Raw genomic sequence first — 16,983 nt, forward strand, 5'->3', positions numbered from 1 at the left:
TGCCATCTAGTTGCCTCTAATATATTTATAATAGTATTATTCATGGTATAACAGAAAAAAGGTCATCAAAGTCAATTGTCCATATTAAAGACTTAGGGTCCTTCTGGGGTAAAGTGGGGAGGGGCAAGGCTTGATCTATGATTAATATGTTGGGATGATGTGGGCTTAGGATAAATCAGAAGTTTCTCCAGTAAGAAGCAAAACCAAAGATGACCTGATAACAGGACTGACATATGGAGGAGTCAAGGAGCCTCTTAGATTGACCAACTAGATATCAAGACAGACACACCTAAGAAGTAAGGGGAGATAAAATTCTATAGTAGGAAAGTCAATTAGGTATGGCTGCTATCTGACCAGAACTGGGACACAGAGATAACCCCAAAGGTCAACACCATCATTTAAAAAAAAATCCCCCTTGACTCTCAGGAATGTGACAAGTATTCAGGCTTTCCCCACCCCACCCCACCCCAAAAAAGAACTTTCTGTTTTCAGGTGGACACCCCGTCTATCCTCTGTAAAAGCTTTTTCCTTCCTTCTGTTCTGGGGGAGAGGATTTTGGGGGTGGGGTATTTTTGTTTTGTTTTGTTTTATTTTTTGGTGAGGCAATTGGGGTTGTGACTTGCCCACGGTCACACACCTAGTAAGTGTCAAATGTCTAAGGCTGGATTTGAACTCAGGTACTCCTGACTCCAGGGCTGGTGCTCTATCCACTGCGCCACCTAGCTGCCTCATGGGGGGGGCGGGTATTTTTAAGCCCTTCTCTCTGGAGGTGAAGTCTTTGACTTCCCACTCAGTCACTTTCCTAGCACGAAATAAAAGACCACTTTAATTCTAATTGGACTGAGTGCCAGAGTGTAATTCTTTATTGAGGAATACCTAAGGACCTCCACCTCTCTCCTATGACATGGGATATATCAAATCCTTCCTCTTGCTAGTAACCAAATTTGGAGGTTATCTCCAACAGAAGTATACTACCTGTCAGCTATTCCTACTAAACACCTTTTGACATTCTCAGTTTATCGGTTTTTTGTTTGTTTGTTGTTTTTTTCCCAGGGCAATGAAGGTTAAGTGACTTGCCCAGGGTAACACAGCTAGTATATGTCAAGTGTCTGAGTCTGGATTTGAACTCAGGTCCTTCTGAATCCAGGGCCAGTGTTTTATCCACTGTGCCACCTAGCTGCCCCCAGTTTATCATTTTTAAAAAATTCAGTATTCTTTTATTTTTAGTTCCAAATTCCCTCCTCCTTTGGCCCAGCCCCTCCAACTAAGAAGGCAAGAAAAACAAAGGCCATTACAACAACTGTGTATTTGTGTGGTGCAAAAATTTCTACATTAAAAAAAAGAAATGAAAAAAAATATGCTTCTCTCTGCACTTCAGTTGATCAGTTTCTCTTATTGGAAAGGATAAATGTTGCTCTTTTCATACTAATTTTTTGCATTTAGAGCATGTTGGTTATGCAAGTTGTGATAGCATTTTCTCTTTTTTTCCCATTTAGCGATCATTCAGGTTCGACATCAGTAACTTGCCACTGTATAACATATAGAAGTTTAGCTATAATTAATATTTTCTGTGCTATAGTTTCAGGTATTAAAGCTTAGATCAGGGGCATCTAGGTGGAGCAGTGGAAAAAGCACTGGCCCTGGATTCAGGAGGACCTGAGTTCAAATCCAGCCTCAGACACTTGACATTTACTAGCTGTGTGACCCTGGGCAAGTCACTTAACTCTCATTGCCCCGGGGGAAAAAAAAACATAGATCAATGCTGTTAAAGGCAAATGGGCAAAAATAAACACCATCACACTCAACAAGAAAAAGGCAGGCAGTGCCCAGAGTATTAATGAGGCCAAAGTTGTAGACTTGATCTCCATTCAGTCCAATAAAGATGCCTTGTTCTATAGCCATGGATTGGACCTCTGACCCACAGTCAGCTATTACACCAATGCCATCACAAATACGTAAATACCATGCCATCCATGATGAAAGGGTTCAAGTGAAAGTATAACATCAGTAGTGTATTCTTCATTTTCACAGGACAGTTCATTTTTGAGTGTGGTTACAATTTTGAATTTAATATTGTCAATACATTGTGTAATATTCTGTTTTTCCATCTTGTGTGTTCTCCCTATTGAAAAAGAGAAGCAACACTGAACAACAGCCTGATGAAACTGAGAGAACAGATTGTCAAAGCCAATCTGTTAGTGAGAGAAGCTAGTTTCATTGCAGAAGAACTGGATAAGAGAACAGAATATAAAGTCACCTTACAGATTCCCGCCTCCAGCCTTGATGCTAACAGGAAGGTGAGGTCTTGGATAATGGGATCAAGGACACCACTGCAGAAAAGTGCTTCACCCTGTGTTCCTTCATGGGTGTGATTCTTAGGGTTTGTTTGCCCAGACCTCTGTTCCAAGCAAGCTGAGTTCTTGATGTATCCCTGCCTTACAGCTTTCTCCGGCTGGTCTCCCTGCCTCTGGAGGTGTCCCTCTTTCTGTTCTCCCTTCTACTAACCTGTGATTAGAGACTCAAGAAGCCTTCCGCGATTCACTTCATCTCAGTCTGTTTACTTAGCATCTCTTTGGCACATTGGGCTGAGGTTATATTACTTTTCACTTGTTGTCATTGTATTCTATAAAACTGTTCTCTGTTCGCTTCTGTGTGTATTCTAGATTGCAGGCACCTTGAGGTGAGGGCCAGTGTGTTTCCATTTGTCCAACAGTACCTTTTCTGCTCATGCAGCTGTCAAATCAAATTATTATTTTTTCCCTAAGTTAAATACAAGTCCCCACCATTGTAAGACTATGTCTTCTGTTCCATTTTAGGGTTTTTTCTTTAGTTTTTTTTGGGGGGGGGGTGAAGAGGCTGTCTTCTGATGAACTCCTAGTTAAAGCCTCTGTACACGTGGTCATTTTGTTTCTTTTCCAAATGGGAAAATCTCTTAAGAAATGTATTTTTTATTAGTTATTATATTAGTGTAGAGGGGAAGAATTCATCTACTTGAAACTTGATTCTTTTGTTTGCCATTTACAAAAAGCATACGTGGTATCATTGATATCCATGGTCATGAAAAACCATGGTTGAAATACGTTTAGGGGCTGGAGATTTGGGAAGAACTCTGATGCAGCACTTTCAATGAGGACCATGAAGACGAGACTGCAGACTCCAGCCATAGTTACCTTGTTGTGTAGGGGTAGGAAAGCTGGAATCTAAGGCCCTCAGTCCTCCAAAAGCTAACCCTATCCCCAGCTGAGTTCATTTTGGCAATCTAACCCTCCTCTAAGAACTGACCTCCTGCTAGTGCCTGCCAGTGGGCTCGACTCTTTCTAGTGCTGCTGTCACTATTACCGACCTAACTCCCCTGGTGAACTTTGCTTTGCCTGCCTAGCCTACACATCTGTTTCAGATCTGGCAGTGATCTTTATCTCTGCCTTTCACCATCGACATCCCAGCAGTCTTCCTTCTCAGCCCCCTGGGTTTGGTCTCAGCTCCTTAACATTAAGGTTCTTCTCCAGCTTTTCCTGGCAAGAGGATTTGGCTACTTCCCTTCCATTTGCTCCACTGCCTTATCAGAGGCAGGAGGTAGGCCGCCATCAGCTCCTGCCATCTCTTGTTCCTGGTTGTCCACATATGGAAACTATCTCTGTCACTCAATCCTGGCCAAAAAACTGTCCAGGCTGGTGGCAGGACTTTCTATTTAACCATCATTTGGCTAAATGGAGCAGCTGGAAAAGAAGTGCTTAGAGGAAGTAACTTGGTTCAGTAGAAATTACTTAGAGCACAGGGTGGATTCTGTTGCTTCTGAGAAGCCCCAAATCTATGTTGCTTTCATATCAAGGAGGTAATTTCTTCCAAAATACCCCAGTCTGGCAGTTAGCTTTCAAGTATAGTGATGAGTGTACATAATATGGCAACATAAGAATGTCTTCATTTCACAGTACTCTGAAATTCCAAAGACTTACGTCAGGCCACTCAAAAACTCCATTCAATCCAAAGTTAGAGCTACAAATATTACTGTCTCTTCCTTGCTTTGTAGTGCTACTCACTTCCACATACCTGATCAAACTCTGGGAAATGTTTGTAGTCTGCTCTTGCATATTTCAGGCTAGCACCCAATAACTTTTCCTAGCTGTCCTTGGTGGATTTTATTGATCTAGTTATAGATCCATAAACATTCAATTCATTGAAAATGTTTTGTGACATTTCTAAGTCGGTGAGTTGATATTAAAAGGGGTATTGGGTTGTGGTTTTTTGTGGGTTTTTTTTTTTTGCAAACCCTGAAGTATATAAATGTTAATTGAGTATGATAATATTAGCAGCTTGTTTGACAAATGTAAATGTGTATTCAGAGTTACTTTTGCTTTACTTTACATTGTGAATCTCTTTAACATGTCTTCTAGTAACTACCCATATTTTTTGCAGCGAGGCTCACTTCTCAGTGAACCTGCAATCCAGGTGAGGAGAAAAGGCAAAGGCAAACAGATCTGGTCCTTAGAGAAACTGGACAACAGATTGTTGGACATGAGGGACCTTTATCAGGAGTGGAAGGAATGTGATGAAGACAGCCCAGTAAGTAGTAATCAATCAGTGCATAATAACCAAATTGGTATGGCATACACACACACACACACACACACACACACACACACACACACACACACACAAAGAGGAAACTGATTTTGTTTTGGTTTTGTGTGTGTGTGTGTGTGTGTGTGTGTGTGTGTGAGGCAATGAGGGTTAAGTGACTTGCCCAGGGTCACACAGCTAGTAAGTGTCAAGTGTCTTGAGGTCGGATTTGAACTCAGGTCCTCCTGAATCCAAGGCTGGTGCTTTATCTACCGTGCCACCTAGCTGCCCCCAGGAGACTAATTTTGAAGTAAAAATCTTTAAGGCCACTGGAGTTACTAGAGTCAGAATTTCTCATCGAGTTCTGCAATGCTTAGCTAACCAAAAATTCTTAAAAGGAAAAAAAAAAAGAAAAATCAATTTTTCTACCATTCCTTGATACTCCTGGTTCAGAGGATGTTTAACTAATTTCCAAAAATATTTTCCCTCCCATTTAATTTAGTTAAGCCTCTTAGACTAAGATCTCCTTATCACTAAAAACAATTCCAAATTAAGTGAAAATGTATTTACTGTGCATTTCACATCTGTGTCTTTATCTGTTCTGAGGTAATTTTCTAAGGAGTGGAGTCATTTTGCTCCATGTTGTTATACTCCTAAAGGGATGATATCTAGATAAAATTCCAAATGAGGGTTCATTTGGAATTCACTCTACTATCTATTATCTACTATCTCAAAACAAATATTAAGTGCTAAGTTATTAAATGGACATAACTTCCATGCTTTTTAAGAGATTTCACTTTTTATTATGAATGTGAATAGGAATATGTGATTGTACTTTGGGAGGGCTCTAGTTCTCAAAATTATAATAACTCCCATTTAGATAACACTTTATGTTTTACAAAATGCTCTCTTAATGACACTGAGGTTGGTAGTGTAAATAAATCCTATTATCTCCATTTTAAACAGGTTCAGAGGGATTTAAATGCCTTTCTCATGGTCAGTCTGGACCACCATTTCCTTCTCCACCTCATTTGACATGATGAGGAAACTGGAGCAAACATGGCTAAGTGACTTGCCCAGGGTTATACAGCTAGTAAGTGTCTGAGGCCGGATTTGAACTCAGGAAGATTCATCTTCCTGATACCAAGCTCAGTGCTCTATCCACTTCACTACCAAGAAAGTTAGGAGCAGCTTGGTGTCGCAGTGGATAGAGCACTGGCCCTGAAGTTGAGAAGATCTGAATTCAAATTTCACCTCAAACAATTATTAGCTGTGTGACCCTCGGCAAGTCACTTAACCCCCGTTGCCTTAAACATCCAGGACCATCTCCAGTCCTGATAGATATCTCGCCACTGGACTCAGATGGCTCTGGAGGAGAGAGTGTGAGGTTGGCAACCTTGCACAGCCCTCCCTCACTTACATCCAATTAAGTGCAATCTATGATATCACCCAGTGTCATGGTCATCTTCAGGAGCAAAGGACAAACAACATGGTCAGACACAGCTAGTAAATGTCAGGGATAGGAATCCCACCTAAATCTTCCAATTCAAATCCACATGGTACAACACTACCTCTTGGGACCAGTGAAAGAAGATATGTTTACTGATATATTTCTCCCACTACAACCACCATGGGTATTATTTTCATTTTTTAAAGGAAGGAAATAACATAATTTGTTCTCTTTTGTGTAATTTTCCTTTTGCCTCTTGGATGAGTTTCTGTTTTGGTTAGCAGCTGAACAAGTGTTCCTCTTAAGGCTAGGCAAAAGCTATTCAAGAGGTATAATGATCCTATTTGCCACAAGTAAATGAAAGAGCTTCCAGGGATTTCTAAACCAGGTGTAGCAGCCCTCCCCACCTCCCCCTTGAGGCACCTGTGAGATCCCTTCCAATTCTAATATTCTGCAAGGTGACAGTAAAAAGGAAAGGGTTCAGTCCTTTTTACATAATTATGTATTAGCTCATGTTGGGAGAGGTCAGGAGAAAAGTGCCAATCTGAATTCCTGTCTTCTAAGTAACTTTCTGAAGCTGTGCTCTGAATTTCATTAAAGGTCACAAGGTCTTACTTCAAGAGAGCTGATCCATTCTACGATGAACAAGAGAACCATAGCCTTATTGGTGTGGCCAATGTTTTCCTCAGCTCTCTTTTTTATGATGCGAAGTTACAATATGCTGTGCCAATCATTAACCAAAAAGGAGAGGTTGGTTGTATTTTTTAAATTGTTCCAATATATACTGTACACTTGTTTGTTTTTTCATTTTTGTTAGAAATTTTTAGTGATATCATTTTCTTTTACATTGCCTAAATTGTCCCGTGTTCTTTCTCATCTCAACTCCAAGACAGCCATTGCCTTTCTCTCTCTCTCTCTGTCTCTCTTTCAGTATGTATGTATGCACATGCACACACGTGCGTGTGCACACACACACATAGCTATGTGTATGTATATATTTTTTTCTTTGCTCAGTTATAAAGCGAGGAAATAAAAAACAACTCACATAACAAGGAATATTCAGTGCTCATGGCTCCATCATGCCAGTATAATGAAAATTATAGTACTACCAACATTGTTAATATGATCACTCTTCAGTTCTTGTGTCTGGCAAGGAAAATTTAAAAAATAATATGTGGTATTATTAACAAAAATGATACTGATGACCCTTGCTAAAGTACTGCTTTTGTGTCTCATCACTGGGGAGGTGACCCTGTGTTCTCAAATTTTCTACTAGTAGAGTATTTTCTGTAGGGTCCTATCAAGTTGGAAGTACTTGGAGGGCAGACCTGGCAACATACTTGGTGTATGCCAGGCATCAGTGGACTGAATTAGCTAAATCAGGAAGCTCCATCACCAGATAAGCTACAAGGTGATACATTTTTTGTCCCAGCAACTCATAAAGAGCATCTACTCAGTTGTAAATAGATGCATTGTGATCTGTGTTTATGGAGAGAGTCCCTACACTTTGCACATCACTGAGCCTTGAAGGATTGATGATGGGCAACCATCCTGGTATTTGGCAAACATTGCAAGCCTTGGAGAATCATGGCTGCTTTGTGGCATAGTGAAGGTCAGGAGCTGTGACCTCATTATTTTTACAGCCCCAGACAATGGAATCTAAAGGTGATATTCATCTAGAAGAGGAAAAATGAACAAAATTGCTTTTCTTTTCCTTTTCACCTCATTAGGTAGCAGGTAGGCTGCATGTGGAAGTGGTGCAGATCAGTGGTGCTATTGGAGATCGAATCGCAGGTGGGGACGACAGTGTGGACTTTTCATTCGATAAGGACACACAGGACCACAAACTAGTATGCATGGTATGTCTTAGTTTCATTTTAGAAGAGTTTTCAAAGAACCATATGGACTTTGTTCTATCATATATTATCAGATATTATGAAAATCAAGAGTGAAACAGAAACGTCCAGTAAAATAAAGGATGTCGCTCCAAGGTAGCTGCTAAATCCATATAGGAAAAGCACTCTCCACATGCTTTCTCCCCCCTCCCCTCCCCCCCCAACACCAACATACACAAACAAACAAAAACTTTTTAGGCCTATCAATTCATAACTGATCCTTCCCAAGGAGTTTGGGCTAATGTAGTGAGGTATCTAAATAGAGAGGAAAGATAGTGCTGGAAAGAACACTGGACTTGGAGTCAGAGGATCTGGGTTGAAATCCTGGCTCTGTGAGGTATGATGTATGTGTGGAAGGGCAGCCTCCATAGAAGTGGCCTTGTGGTGTTCTGTGGGTCACTGTGTTGCTTGCCCTTGGTGTGTTTCCTGGGACTTGTCCCAAGTGTAAATATGGCTCTGGTTCTATGAATGTATGTTGCAGGCAGTCAATAAATAATTGTTGAATGAATAGAAAGGAGTCAGTCAATTTAAGGGAACATTTTTTTCCCTTCCATTAATAGACTTACCCTTGCAGCCTGGTGATCAATGCTGAAATTCCTGGCGTGGGTCAGGATCGGGGCTGGGGAAGGATAAGAAGATCACAAGTAACAGATATTGTATTTTTCTGGAGATGGAGAAACGGGTACAACCTAGCCAGTGCAAACAGATTCATACATTCTGAAGCAAAGTGTCTGAGTCTTTTGCCAGGCTGATGTGTTTCAGCAGTTTGATTCATGGCAATTGGTACCTTTTGCCATGCTGTCCTCCTTCAGTCCTTGATATGGCTCTTTTGGCTGCTTAAGGGCCCTACTACATGCAGAGCACTGCCGAGGGGTACACAGTCACAAATGAATAGCCTTTTTTGTTGGAGATCTTTAGAATGTATCTGTTAATGATGTTCAGTGACTCTAGAAATATCCTTAAAACTAGCAATTTGTGGATAGAATACTGTAGAAAAATCAGCTTTGACTCCAGAGTGGAAATAAACACAAGGGCAGTATTATCACATTGGGAAATGCCATCTTTGCCATTGAACAGTGGAATTATAGCCTATGTAACTGGATTCACAGCCTGTATATTTCCATATAAATGGAAAGGGGAAAAGAGGACTAAAGTGTTAAGGATTAAAGCTCCATCATAGAACATTGATATTATTTCTTAATATGCAATTTAAAAAAAACCCCAATTTATAGAGTAGATCTTACTGGATTCTCACTTTTAAGCAAGGCCTACAGGAAATTCTGTGCTATCATGACACCTTCTGGTGACTTTTATAACTTCAACTAAAGTTTTAAGGCCAAATATTCTCAAAAGTATTCCTCATTTTGTGTGGCTATTGTTTTGTTAAACTACATGTAATGGAAATTTTTCTCACAGATATAATTTTTTAAATTGGAGATTATTCCAAAGGGAGATTTTGTCTACACAATATTATAAAAAAATCTTTTTAACAATTAATGGGAAAATGATCATTTTCTTTCCAAAGTTAGAAGTTGTTTAAAGAATGAATAAAATATATCAGTGGAAAAGGTTAGGTACACAATACACAATAGAAAATGACCATAGTAATCTTGTGTTTGATAAACGCAAAGATCCAGATTTTGGGACAAGAACTCACTATTTAACAAAACTGCTGGAAAAACTGGAAAGCAGTTTGGTAGAAAACAAGGTATAGACCAACACTTCACACCATATATCAAGATAAGAACAAAATGGGTACTTGAGTTAGACATAAGGGGTGTTACTATAAGCAAGTTAGGGGATCATGGAGTAGTTTACCTGTCAGATCTATGGATAAAGGAAGAATTTATTACCAAAAAAAGAGATAGAGAACAATACATGATATAAAATGGATAATTTGCATTACATTAAATTAGAAATGTTTTGCAAAAATAAAACCAATGTAGCCAGTATTAGGAGGAAGCAAAAAACTGGGGGGAAAAATTTTTTTACAGTAAGTTTCTCTGATAAAGGACTCATCTCTGAAATATATAGAGAACTGAGTCAAATTCATAATAATACAAGTCATTCCCTAGTTGATAAATGATCAAAGGATATGAACAGCTATCTGTAGTCATGTGAAAAAATGCTATAAATCACAATTGACTAGAGAAATGCCAAATTAATAAAACTCTGAGGTACCACCTCATACCAATCAAAGTAGTTAATATGTTAGGGAAAAAAATGACAATGTTGGAGAGGATGCGGGGAAATTGGGACAAATTGATCCAACCATTCTGGAGAGCAATTGGAACTATGCCAAAGGGCTATCAAACCACACACACCTTTGACCCAGTTATACCACTACTAGGTTTATATCCCAAAGAGATTTTAAAAAAAAGGAAAAGGACCTATAGATATACAAAAATATTTACAGCAACTCTTTTTGTGGTAGTAAAGAATTGGAAATTGAAGGGATGCTTTATCAATTGGGGGATGACTGAACAAGTCATGGTATATGATTGCAATGGAATACTACTGTGCTATAAGAAATGATAAGCAATATGCTTTCAGAAAAACTTGGGAAGACTTATATGAACTGAAGGAAGCAGAACGAGAACATTGTACACAGCAATGCAATATTATATATAATGAGCAACTATGAATCACTTAGCTATTCCCACAAAGATCCAAGACAATTCTGAAGTAACTATGATGAAAAATGCTATCCACCTGCAGAGAAAGAACTGATGGAATCTGAGTGCAGATTGAACATACTTTTTTTTTTTTTCAGGGGCAATGAGGTTAAGTGAACATACTTTTAAAAAAAAAACTTTATTGCTTTTTTTTTCTTTTGTGTGTGTTTTTTCATAACTAAAATGGAAATGTTTTGCATGATCTGCACATGTGTAATTTTTATCAAATTACTTGCTTTCTCTCAGTAATGGGGGAGGGGAGGAGAGAATTTGGGACTTGATTCTAAAAAATTAAGGTTAAAATTGTTTTTACACATAACTGGGAAAAAATAAAATATTTTTAAAAGTTTTAAAAGAATGAAGAAATATGAAATATTTAGATGACTCCTGCATTAGTTGCTAATACAGCTCTCTGTGGGAGATCCTTAGATTCAGTCTACACATTTAAATCTTGTTTCTATAGGCTCCTGTTACTATCAGAGAAGCACTGGAAAAACTTCATCCAAAGTGAAAGCTTTTAAATAACTCTGCTTACATGATGTCCTGCATTATTTCTTTCTCATAAAATTTTAATATTAATAAATCTAGAGTTTAGAGGGGCCTCTGGACTCACTGAGTTGAATAGAATAGCCTCATATAGCTTCTCCTATGAGAAGTTATCCAGCTTCTCCCTCAGGGATTCTTTTTTTTTTTTTTTGGCGGGGCAATGGGGGTTAAGTGACTTGCCCAGGGTCACACAGCTAGTAAGAGTCAAGTGTCTGAGGCTGGATTTGAACTCAGGTCCTCCTGAATCCAGGGCCGGTGTTTATCCACTGCGCCACCTAGCTGCCCCACCCTCAGGGATTCTAACCAATTTTGTGATATGGACCCCCTGGCAATCTGATGAAGCCTGTGGACCCCTTCTTAGAAAAATGTTTTCAAATATTGAAGGAAATGTTAAGTATTCAGTTAGAAGTTAGTGAAAATTAAAGCATAATTGTTTTTCCATCCACGTCCACGGACCTATTGGCTGTCCATTGTAAGGACCAATTTTTTTTTGTGTGTGTGGGGCAATGAAGGTTAAATGACTTGCCCACGGTCATACAGCTAGTAAGTGTCAAGTGCCTGAATCCAGAGCTGGTGCTTTATCCACTGTGCCACCTAGCTGCCCCCTTGATTTTTTTTTTTTGGGAGGGTGGGGCTGGGTAATGAGGGTTAAGTGACCTTGCCCAGGGTCACACAGCTAGTGTCTGAGGCCAGATTGAACTCAGGTCCTCTTGACTTCAGGGCTCCTCCTCTATCCACTGTGCCACCTAGCTGCCCTGGGAACCAATTTTTAATTGGGGAGGTGTAGCTAGGCAGCTCGCCGCAATATTGGGGCAAGGAAGGAGACTGACAGCCTCCCTCAGAACAGAGCAGGATTTATTTAACAAGAACGAACTTAAAAAAAAAAAAAACCACAAACAGGATCAATAGTATTAAGGGAAAGGAAATAAAATGGGGAAAGGGAAGTAATACAACCTGAATAACACCACAGCCCAGGAATCAGCTGAGAAGACACAGCAGCTTCCTGTCGCCTTCCAGCTTCAGGCTAGAATGGTGAAAAACCTCCCTTCTTCCAGGCTGACCACAGACAGCCCCCAACCAATTGGCTGGCCTCTCTGACAGTCACATGACTGCCCTCACTGGACTTCCAATCATTATAATTTTGCCAGGCCCATGTAGGCTTCAGCTAGTGGTGATGACGTGAGGTACCAGCACCATGGTGACTGCTACAACCAGTGGGTGGAACACCATGCCATTTGCGGAGCCCCAGGCCAGTGCACGCACCAAGGTTGTTTTTTTTTTAATTCTAGCCAAAAGATGGGTCATAAAAACCTCAAATAACAATTAATTCTTTACACCATAGACCTCACATTTAGAATCTCTCTTTTACCTGAACACCTCTCTTACTTGATGGGGTTTGGGGGTGAAGAGGAGACACAGTTTTTCTGAGACAGCACATTCTAACTTTTTTTTTTTGAGGCAGTTGGGTTTAAGTGACTTGCCCAGGGTCACACAGCTAGTAAGTATCAAGTGTCTGAGGTTGGATTTGAACTCAGGTCTTCCTGACTCCAGGGCCAATGCTCTATCCACTGCGCCACCTAGCTGCCCCCACATTGTAACTTTTTGATAGCTCCAATTGTTATAATTTTTTTTCTTAATCTTGACTGACATTGGCCTCTCTGCAACTTTTACCCATTTCTAATAGGTCTATCTTCTATGTGCCAGTGGAACAATCTTTCTTTCACATCAGAGTTCTAATACTAGAAGAAAGCAATCCTGCTCTTGCTAATTTCTTCTTTTCTCTAGGTTAGACATCTCCAGTTCCTCCCATTGATCATCTTACTGTGTGGTTTTCAGACCTCTTATTATCTTTCCCTTCAATCGTCCTGCCCACATTCAATTTCTCTCAATTCCCTTCTTAAAATGTGATGTTTGTGATCAGACCCAATACTGGCCTCTGACTCCATTTCTCTTCTGAAATTACATTATCTGTAGTGTACAATGAGTGATCTTTTAATGGCCAAATCCAGAAACCTATAAGCTTGTCCTGTCCTTTTCTCGTTGACCATCCCATACTTTTGAATACAAATATTTCAGTTTTATACAGTATTTAATGGTGTACAAAGTCCATTTCCCACACCATCCTTCTGAGATCGGTCATACAAACTGTTATCCACATTTTACAAACTAATTCTCCAGGTACCCCTCCATGAATTCAAATAAGCCATTTGCATTGCTGAAATATACTCCCTGCCTGTTGACATCTTCCTTTTCCTTCAATGTTCTACTTTGGTGACAACCACCTCCTTAATATCTCCACCGCCCTGGTGAAAGTCATTTTCTCCTTAAATTTTTGTTGAGCACTATATGGGTGTCCTTTTTGCCTCTGCCACAGTTTATTTTATTTTATATTTGTTTCCTGTATCATGTCCCTTAAGCAGATTTTAGGTTCCTTGAAATAGGCTAGTGTGTAGATATAGTCATTACAAATAAAGACTTCAGAGAATCATTTAAAGCAAGAAGGGAATATTAGAGGTCATTTAGTCCAACCTCTTTACTTTCAGGGAAAGGTAATCTTTGATTATATTATTCTTTCCCAGGAAACTTAATCAACTTTTTGTTTACAAAATTGTTTTTAAAAAGCCCTCTCCATTATAGCATAAATTGCTAATATCAGGCTTTCTCTCTCCCCTGCTATTGGCTCCCTTCTCTGAAAACCATAAACACATTTGGGAACTGTGTGAAGCTTCCTTGGTCATTTGTATCATACTATTTTCCACACTCAATAAGTATATTTTTTGAGTTTGATGCTTCTATGTATGAGTTTTTTCTTTGGATTAAAAATTTTTTTTAATTTAATTTTTTTCAATTTATGAAAATCCATTTTCTCTTCCCCATTGAAAAAGAAAGAAAAACAAAACCATTAAACAGTGCATATTAATTGTCACCCTCCATCCCACTGAAAAACAAGTTTAAAATTTTATATTTTAAGGTATTAATATGCATTGTGTAGCACTTTTACTTTTTTCACAGGGATTCACATTTCCAATTTCATCTTCACAAAAATCCTAAGACATAAGTATGGTCAAAAAAGGTGATCTCTTTTTGACATAGATGTTCACAGGTTAAATTTTTATTCTAGGCAAACAGCTAATTAGTAATATGTCAACTAAAACCCAGATTTCCTCACTCTTCTTCCTTTGTTTTTACCATTATACCACAGTACTATATAACTTGACTAGAGGAAAACTCTCTTAATACTTAAGTTCTGTGTTTTTTGCAATGCTTTTTGCCTTAACACTTCCTGATTTGAAAAACTTTTTTTTCCCTACAGGTTAAAATACTTCAAGCTACAGGTTTGCCACAACATCTCTCCAATTTTGTGTTCTGCAAATACAGCTTCTGGGATCAGCAAGAACCTGTTATTGTTGCACCTGAAGTAGATACCTCTTCTTCTCCCATCAACAAAGAGCCTCAGTGCATGGTGGTCTTTGATCACTGCAATGTAATTTTTGTTTTTCAGGACTTACTTGATTTAAGACTAACAGAATGCAAAAAAAAAGTATATACATACACACACGTACATATATATATATATATATATGTATGAACTTGACTTCTTAGAAATAATTTGGCACCAACATATGTTAAAAGGCCTCCCAAAAGAGAAATTGCACCACTTTGTTTATTCACCCATTTTTGCATTTAAACACACTTTGTTAAGAAATTCTTACTTCTTTAAATAATTCATGCTAACACTTTTAAAGGTGTGGTCTGGAGATCTTTTGAGTGGTTTCCATGAGGTTAAAACTATTTTCATAATAATACTAATAAGATATCTTAATTTATAGTACAGTAAATATCAATAAATATAACCCACAAATACAGAACTTTAGGGGAGATTCCTTCCTCAATATTTTTTATACATGTTAAGAGCTCCTGAGACTAATAAGTTTGAGAACTGCTTTCTTACACCTTATCTTAGAGAGGCAGTACATCCCAGCATAGAATGTCAGTGTTAGTGTTTCATTCCCACCTCTGACATTCATTGACTCTAGCACATTCCTTTAGCTCTCTGATCCCAAAGCAGCTTTTTAAGACTTACTTGCCATATGACAGGTGAATTCTGATCAGCATTAGTGATCAATTCCACTGATGAGATCACCTCGTTCCCTGATTATTGATGGACACCTTCGGTAAAACCCATTTCTTCTGTTTTGTGCTGGAGTTAAGAGTTCAGCACTTTCCAGGATTTAGGTGATTGTTTACTTCCATCATTAGGATGGATTATTCCTGATACCTAAAACTACACACTGTCAATGCATATTTATTGTCTTTTTGCTTATTCTTGGCCATATTTGGTCTTTTATTATATTTATAATTTATATTAAAAGAGCAGCTACATGCAAAATAAAGGTTAGATGTGGTTCAAACCTGTTAAGTACCCGGTTTTATGGTTGAATAGGTATAGTGCATCTATAAATGTATGTATGTATGTATACATGTATATGTACATATATACATATTTTTTAATGTCAAGAATTTGAAGCTTTTAGCAATAGCTCTGTCTAGTCTTGCTACTGTAAGTATCACATAGTCTATACAATGTACTATAAAACACATAGAACCCTTTTCTCTATTGAATTCCATACCAAAAAATGTACTGTAGATCAGGCATGAGAATAATAGTGTTTTGAGGTTTTTTGAGAGAACAGAACTGCTTTTTTCATTAACCAACCTTTTTTGTTCTGCGTAGGAGTTTGTCTGTCAACATCTCCGAAGAGTTTTATTGAATATCTTTCTGATGGGCTCTGGCAATTGAAGTATATGGCCACAAGATGACTGATCCTCGAAAAAACCCAGGCTCTTTGGGATTTGGGAATTATCCAAGCCAAAACACGGAGTCTCCGAGATAGGTGATTTTCAGATGTTTGATTCCATTTTTAAAAAACAAGCATTATTTTAAGTTCACCATTAAAGGTCCATGCTGCTATTTCTGATGACCATCATTCAGGAAAGAAGCATCAGTTGTATCTCATCATTTGAAACAGAATGAGTGCTAAAGAAGTGTGATTAAAGACGCTGTAGAAAGATGGGCTATTCAGAAAAAACGAAATCTATTTTAGTCATGATTAGATCCTCTCCAGAAAGATGAATCTTCCTAAAGGAAATGTGCTTTAAAAGAAACAATTGCAAAAAAAGTAAATGAGCAGGTGTTTCAGATGGAGTGGTTAATGGTTTAAGGTCGGCTAGGAACTTATTGGGAATTGTTTTGTAATTAACAACCTCTTAAGAGAGCACTGCAACTTCTGCAATTGGTTTCATGTTAACTAATTGAGCTTTATTGGAAAGCTCTTACTCTCAGGTATTCCAGCAACCTGTGTGAAGGGAGTTGGATTTGATTGTTGATCAGAACTGTGTCATAATTATAAGACAATATCCCAAGAAATTGGTGCCTCCATTATGTTAAGTAAATTCAGTTTTGAGCAACATATTTTGTTTGGGAATTTGAGAAAATATGTTTTTGAGACTATAAACTAGAAGTCACTGTACAGATTTGTTTCTGACTCTCTTAATTCAATTTTCAACTCAACAACAATTACTATTAAGTACCAAGTATGTGCAAGTCGATATGTTGTAGGCACTGAGGATGATACAAAGACAAAACCCTAAAATTCCTTGACCTCAAGGGATTCTGCTGGGAGATATGACGTAGCCACAAGTAAACAAAAAGTGATTTCAAGAGGGACAGAGTGCTAATAACTAGCATCATAAAGCAAGTCATCATGCAGAAGGGTAGAACCTGAGTTGTGCTTTTTAAGGAAGGTAAGGATTCTGTAAGGTGGAGATGCACTCCAAACATGGAACACACTTGTATAAG

The 16,983-nt window shown here is 38.5% G+C and overlaps 1 protein-coding gene across 1 annotated transcript in view; it reads left to right on the forward strand.

Moving 5' to 3' along the window:
• Positions 1 to 16,983, forward strand: part of KIF13B (kinesin family member 13B) — a 269,721-nt gene that overhangs the window by 165,097 nt on the left and 87,641 nt on the right. Inside the window, 7 exon segments of the mRNA XM_043988280.1 lie at positions 2,135 to 2,297; positions 4,414 to 4,560; positions 6,608 to 6,757; positions 7,738 to 7,866; positions 14,437 to 14,606; positions 15,859 to 15,964; positions 15,966 to 16,018. Coding sequence (XP_043844215.1) covers positions 2,135 to 2,297; positions 4,414 to 4,560; positions 6,608 to 6,757; positions 7,738 to 7,866; positions 14,437 to 14,606; positions 15,859 to 15,964; positions 15,966 to 16,018 — 918 coding nt within the window.

The sequence above is a fragment of the Dromiciops gliroides genome, chromosome 2, assembly GCF_019393635.1.
Source record: "Dromiciops gliroides isolate mDroGli1 chromosome 2, mDroGli1.pri, whole genome shotgun sequence".
Classification (NCBI taxonomy): domain Eukaryota; kingdom Metazoa; phylum Chordata; class Mammalia; order Microbiotheria; family Microbiotheriidae; genus Dromiciops; species Dromiciops gliroides.